The sequence below is a fragment of the Tenrec ecaudatus genome, chromosome 16 (genome assembly GCF_050624435.1).
Source record: "Tenrec ecaudatus isolate mTenEca1 chromosome 16, mTenEca1.hap1, whole genome shotgun sequence".
NCBI classification, from domain to species: Eukaryota; Metazoa; Chordata; class Mammalia; order Afrosoricida; family Tenrecidae; genus Tenrec; species Tenrec ecaudatus.
This window is the reverse complement of record NC_134545.1, coordinates 15178604-15185576: the sequence shown is the minus strand read 5'-3', so window position 1 is coordinate 15185576 and position 6973 is coordinate 15178604. Positions and strand designations below refer to the sequence as shown.

Sequence of the window (6973 nt, the reverse complement as noted above, 5' to 3'; positions counted from 1 at the left end):
TGCAGAGACAGCCAGCTTCTCTGAGTGTTTCCCACAATGCAGTTGGGAGCCGGTGGCCACAAGCTTATGTGTAGGCGGCTGTCACCTAGCAGGGGTGGTCTAGGATGGTGGCTGAACAGCCCCACGGATGCCAAAGAAGATCAGGCAGAGCCTGGCTTCAATGCTCGACGGATCCTCTCTCAGGGAACCCAGGTCCCCCCCCCGTAATGGGCCCTGAAAGCTACAAGGCAGTGCACACCCCTCTGAGCCACGGCCTCGCCATCAAACATGGGTACTATTTACAGTGAGGGGCTGGATAAAACACCGGCTCCTTCAGGGGGCCCGACCAGCTGGGCTGGGAGGGCTCCTTACATGGCAAGCCCATTCTTCAAGCCCACCTGCTCCTTGAGGGCCTGCAGTTGGGCCAGGCTGATGTTGCTGCCCCCGCACACAATGATGACCAGGGAGGGCAGCGGGGCTCGGAGCTTCCCCTCCGCCTGCAGCTTCTGGACCACGCCGCTGTAAACTGCGGCCAGGGCTGCCCCACAGGCGGGCTCCACCAGGATCTTCTCGTCATCTGCCAGAGGAGGAGAAGGAGGTGTTTGTGTGTGAGTGTGTGTGTGTGTGGGGGGCCTCCATGGGGAGAGCGTGGGGACAGCAATCTTGGAATTCATGATGGATTAGCCAATTGGTTTCAGGCCCAAGAGGACTAAGGGGCAGCATAAACACTACCCCCAGTCTGCCCCACTCCCACTGTCTGAGGTCGATCCCAGGAGGTCCACTGATGCAGTGGTTACTTACGGGGTTGCAAGGTCAAAACCTGTCTGGGGGACAGAGACGAGGCTTTCTACTCCCATAATCAGTGACAGTCTCAGAAACCCACAGGGACAGATTCTCCCTGCCCTACAGCTTGGCTATGAGTCAGATTCAGCTCCGAGGCTCGGTAGGATTTGGGGCTGACCCCAGCGCCTTCCGCTGTAGCCTGGTTGCAGGCCACTCTCCACATCTCACTGTCGAGCCCCATGTTTCATCAGCACCCTGCTTGCCAGGAAGCTCGGGGCCGACACTGATCACCTGGCCAGCGGGATACAGCCACGGCCGTTAAACAATACTAAATCAACGCCATGGTCATCAGACATCTGTCTGCATCCATCCTGGCTCTGCCCCCCCTCCAGGCTTTCCTTATGGGAGGGGGACTCCAGGTGGAGGGGGACTAGACGAGGGAGGGAAATGTGAACTGAATGGAGTTGCTTGGCCCCAGAGACAGGCAGCCTACAGATTCGAGCCAGCTGGGAGGAACCCGAGGGGGCAGGCACGTACCCACAAACTTCTCGATAGCGACCACTGCCTCCTGGTCTGAGATGACTTCGGAGAAGATGGGGTGCTCCCGGAACAGCTTCAGGGTCTGCTTAGCTACCGTGTTCACGCCCAGGGCCTTGGCGACGCTGGGAGGGCGGAGAGAAAGAAGAGAGAATGGGATCAAAGGATGGTCAGTGAGGGGGAAGGGCAGAGGGCCAGTGGGCAGGGCTTCCCCCAATGGGGCACTTTTAATAAAGCCCGGCCTTATTACATAGCACCTTACGCTCCGGCTCAGCTCCAAAGCAATGCCTGAAAAGATCGTGAGAAAGTATTAACTCGTTGAGAAAATATTGTGTTTGCTGGAGAAAGGATTGCCTCACTGCCATCGAGTCAATTCTGACTCAGAGAGACCCAGCAGGCAGAGAAGAAACATAACTGTTGATGAGACCAGCAGAGCCTCGTCTTTCTCCCACAGGGCGGCTGGGTGGTTTTGAACCACTGACCTGCGTGGGACATGTGGTGCTGAGACTGCAGGCAGGATTTGTACAACTCCAGAGACTCCCGAGCTCGAGTCATGGCTGGCATGTTCTCCCTGAGGACTGCTAGCCTATTTCCAGCCCTTCGCCTTTCCCTCTTCTCACCCCCACCATCCCTCTCTCATGAACATCCCTAGAGTCAGGACCACCTTGGCTCTGAGCCCACTGTGGGTTCGATAGTCCATTTCATCTCTCTGCCACCTGGTTGATTCTAACTCACGGAGACCCTTTTGGACAGGGTAGAACTCTCCTTGTGGGTTTCTGAGACTGTCACTCTCTACAGGAATAGAAAGCCTCTTCTTTCTCCCCAGGAGTGGCTGGTGGTTTCGAACTGCTGACCTTTCCATTGGCAGCCCAGTGCATAGCCACTATGCCAACCAGCCCTCACGGGGCTGACAGTAGTCATTTGATCATGTTTCCTACCCCAACAGTGTGCCAGAGGAGAGACCCTTACTGGGACTCGGTCTTCTCCATTTGTGGTAGACACTTGTCCACCCTAGTATCTACTGCCTGATATAAAGGCATTTCCCAGCGTCCCCTGCCCCTGGATGTGGCCATGTCACTTAAGTTCTAGCCCATGGGAAGCATCGTGTCTGTCCTTACAGGGATATCCTACCAGATGGAGGGAGTGTGGATGTGATGGCTGGTGCTCTGGCAGACATTCAGGCGCATAAGGCTGTGTGCTAAGGATGGGGCAGCCAACTAGACTAGAGCCCCACGGGGCTACTTATTCCACCCCTGGACCACCCACCTCTAGGCCTTTTAAAAATGTACATAAATGCACATTCAGGCTTGTTGAAGGCAGGGTTACTTTGGGCTTCTGGTTGATTCAGGCTTGATTCTAACTGCCCCATCTATTGGGCGTCCAGGGCAGGCGGTGGACTTCTTGAGAACAGGGACTGGGTTTCTTCACCCCGTTGCTCCCTGCATCTTACACACATTAGTGGCTGCGTAGTTGGCCGGTGAGGTACCAAAAGCAGGTTTGTAACACCGGGTGTGGATGGCGATGGGGTGACAGCCTGTATATGAGGTGGCAATGAACTGGCAGATGGACAGACGGATGGACGTGGTTCGAGTTCGAGCCATATGACTCCAGGCCGAAGCCTCGCTGCCCTTGGTTGTGGGGCAGGCTGGGCTGATGTCAGGACCCACCTCGCCGCCGGCCATCAGGATGGAGAGAGAGGGTGGTTGGACCCTGGCCACTCACCTGGTGATCTTGGGCAGGGAGACCAGCTTGCCGGCCGTGGTGGCCGCGTGGAAGCTGTGGGCGCCGATGGTCTCCATGGCGACGATGGGCACGTCCCCCCAGCCCACCTCCTGCAGCCCCTGGACCACTCCGCACAGCAGGCCCCCGCCGCCCACGGAGAGCACGATGGCTCCTGGCTTTGCGCTCAGTGTCTCCTTCAGCTCTTTCACGATGGACGTGTGACCTTCCCTGCAGGGCCGGGAGGAGGGGACAGGGCAGGTCAGGCTTGGGCTCTCTGGATGGCTGGAGCCCTGCAGGGGCTCCCACTGTGGGTCGGTGATGGGCCTGCAAGCCAGTCACTCCCCTTCGTTCCCACTGCCAGCATCTGCATCACTCTGTCGGGGACTTACTGCAGCCACTGTGGCCTCTCCCCTGAGTGTCAACCTGGAAGTGTCACCTGGAAGGGCCAGGGCATTCCCATGTCCTGACAGCAGCCTTCCACCTATGGGAGTAGATGCAGACATGTCCACTCCCTCTCCCTTGAGTGGGATAATGGTGGGGGTAGTTTCCACACTGGCTCCCACGGTCCCCAGACCGGCCAAGCTAGACCTGCTCCCAGTCTGCTCACAAAAGCCCCTTCCAGTAGCTTCCTTCCCTCCCCGACTCCAGGGAACCAGCTCCTGGTAAGGAGCCAATGGTCTTTCCTGAACAGGTCTTGGGAGCCTAGCCCCAGACCCGTGGATGGGTTTCGGTTCGGTTTTAAATTCTGTGATGCTGGTCTGCTGATACCTGGCGGGGGGAGGTGGCTTCCAGACCGAATCACTTCTATGTTATCACGTCCCCCTCCCTGCAGGATGGGAGGCGGGGAGCGGAGGGTAGAGGCAGGGGGCTTATGAAGGTCGTATGTGAGCAGGGGAAGGCCAGGCTTACCACAGGTCCCAAGAGGTGCGGGCTCTCGCCAGAAGAGTGAAAAACTAAATGCTTGCTCCTTGACATCAGCCCCTTGTGGCGTTTGTGCTAGAAAACCAAGATCCCTCCCTAATAAAATGAGTCCCTTTCGATCCTCGCCTGGGGGACAGTGTCGGGGACAAACCCAGCCTCACCTGCCAACACACAAGGGTGCACGTATGTCCACCTGCTGGGCGTGCAGGTATGTGTGTATGTGTGTGGACATGGGGAAGGGCGAGGGTCTGTGTGCACACGTGTCCAAGTGCAGTGTGCACAGCAGGGTGGCGGTGTGCATGGTGGCAGGTGCCGGCCGCCCACACCCAGTGTCCCCCCACCACTCCGGGCCCCACCTACCAGATGAGGGGGTCGTCAAAAGGAGGGATGTAGACCCAGCCCGGGCTGTTCTTCGCCAGGGACTTAGCCAGCTCGAAGGCCTCGTCCAGAGACTGTGAGATCACAGAGGTGTGAGGCTCCGGGTGAGATGGGGGAGGGAGGCGCCCCCGTGGCTCTGCCCTGGGGTGGCACTCACCTCGCCCACCACCTTGACCGTGGCACCTTCATTCTTCAGTCGCTCAATGGTGAGAGCAGGCGTGGTGCAGGGCACCACGATGGTGGCGGGGATGCCCAGCTTCCGGGCAGCATAGGCTGTGGCCATGCCTGCGTTACCCGCTGCCCAGGGAAGGGAGTATGGTATCACACAGAAGGGCCTGGGCATCCAGCCGAGGGCTGGGCACCCCCCGCCCCCTGGGGGCTCTCAGCAACCTCTGGCTGCCCTCCAAACTGGGAAATGGTGCCCATGCTCTTGGGTTGGCAGAACTGGGGAGATCAGGACTAGAGAGGTGGGGGCCCAGGCCCGGGACACACAGCTCGCTTACCTGAGGAGCAGACAAAATTCTCACAGCCTTTCTCTGCCCACTGTGGAGATAAGGCGGGAGGGGGTCAGCCCACCTCCCAGTCTGGGCCTGGGAGCTTCCCGTCCACCCAGAGGGACTTCTGGAAGATTCCGAGGTACAGTGGCTTGCCCTGTGTTGTCATGGTCTCCTGAGACTACATCAGGCTCATGGGAGGATGAGAGAGAGGCCTAAGGGTCAGTCTGGGAGGTGTCCTCCTGCATGGATCAGAGTCCCTTAACCAGAGAAACTAATGGGAGAGGGGCAGGCACTGGGAGGGGCAGCGGACCCATCCTGGGGCTCAGGGAAGAGGACTTGTCCCCTGCCTGGAGGACATGGACATCCAGCCTGTACCGTCTTGCAGAGGTGCCCAATGCCCCGGATCTTGAAGGAGCCGGAGGGCTGGGCACTGTCCATCTTGAGGTAGACGCTGGTGCCCGCCACCTTGGACAGGGCCATGCTGTCCCGGATGGGGGTCTTCACGTGCAGGACCTCTCCAGATGCCATTTCTGGGGGAAGCAAGGAGACCTGGGGTGTCAGCAACACCAGGCTCAGGGGGGCAGGTCAGCAGCTCCCCAATGGGCAGTGTAACCGGGGGTGGCCACTTCGCTCCCTCTCCGAAGACCAGCCGATAGCGTCACGGAGACTGGACTGAGTTCTCAACTCTGTCACCTACTCACAAAGTGATGTCAGACAGGTCACTAGGGTCCCCTCTCAGTCTCAGCCTCAGTCTCAACTAGACGGGGAAGAGAACTTCCACCAACCCTGACACACACACATGTACATATATGCACATGCATACACACACATGTACACACACAAATACACATGCATACATGTACACACTCACACACAAGTGCCTCCCAGATACACACACACAAGTGCCCCCAGAAGCACATCACACCCACCATACCTGTGCACACTCGCGCATGCCCATGCACACACTTGTGCACACGCCCTTGATGAAAGGCTGTGATGATCAGAAGTGAGTCACATTTAACCTCTATTTTTTTCTTTCTAGATTTCGATGTAGTTGAAAAGCCACACAGCAAAATGCGCCCACCGGGTTACATCGGGTTACACTGGTACTTGGCTTACATTGTTTTAAGTTGCACGACCATTTCCAACTGCTCCTCCCCCTCTCAGGTAAACTCCCGGAGATCTTTGGGGTTGTTACTATCAGTTGGAACCCACAGAGATAGTTCTTAACACAAGAGAATGCTCAAGACCACACGTTTACTAATGCCCTGAGCCATCCTTCCATTTTTACCACTCTGCAGGGCAATCTTTCTAGTTCAAGGTTTGATGATCTCAGGGCAGTCGTTTCAGGGTCTGGCCGCCTTCCTGACTCCAGAAACTGGGAGTTCACTGGAAATGCCCGTGCCGCATTGCCCCTCTCTTTGATCCCGATTGTGCTCTGGCATCTGTGACCAAAATGGTAATGGTAGCTGGAAGCTTTCCAGCTCTTCCAGCCTGAGATGGTGGCGACAACTAGCTATACAATCCACATCCTCCCCTCCCCCTCCTCCTCCTCTCCCTCCCCTCCCCCCTTCACCTCCTCCTCCTCCCCCTCCCCTTCCCCTCCTCCTCCCCCTAACCCTCCTCCTCCTCCCCCTCCCCTTCCCCTCCTCCTCCCCCTACCCCTCCTCCTCTCCCTCCTCCTTCTTCTCTTCTCCTCCCCCTACCCCTCCTGCTCTCCCCCTCCCCTTCCTTCTCCCCCTCCTGCTCCTCCTTCTCCCCCTCCTCCTCCTCCCCCTCCTCCTCCTTCTCCTCCCCCTCCTCCCCCTCCTCCCCCTCCTCCTCCTCCTCTGTTGCCGCAGGTGAATAGAGACCAACTATGGGCATGCTCCTAAGACCCCAGGCCCTAGGCAGTGAACCAGGAGCTAGAACAACAAACTAAACACCACACGACGAAGTTCACTAACTGGTCATCCCACGAATCCACGAGTCCAAACCTTGCCTGCTCCCTTTGGGTGGGGGCAGGGAGTAGGGGTGGGGTGGGTCATGTATCGACCAAGTGACTTTTTTTTGCCAATCCAACTTGACAGGTGTGCAACTTATAAGAGTCCTGGCGGCATAGTGGGTTACAGGTTGGGCTGTTCACCGCAAGGTCAGGAGTTTGAACCCACGGGCCA

At 57.8% G+C, this 6973-nt stretch overlaps 1 protein-coding gene across 1 annotated transcript; it reads right to left on the bottom strand.

Annotated features, from left to right (window-relative positions):
* Positions 1–347: 347 nt before the first annotated feature.
* On the bottom strand, positions 348–5345 carry SDS (serine dehydratase). The gene is made up of 7 exons (XM_075534651.1): positions 5193–5345; positions 4824–4863; positions 4478–4617; positions 4303–4394; positions 3022–3249; positions 1300–1424; positions 348–556 (listed from the first exon to the last, which is right to left on the bottom strand). Exons 1-7 carry the CDS (start codon positions 5343–5345, stop codon positions 348–350), a joined length of 987 nt encoding a protein of 328 aa, XP_075390766.1.
* Between the last annotated feature and the right edge of the window lie 1628 nt (positions 5346–6973).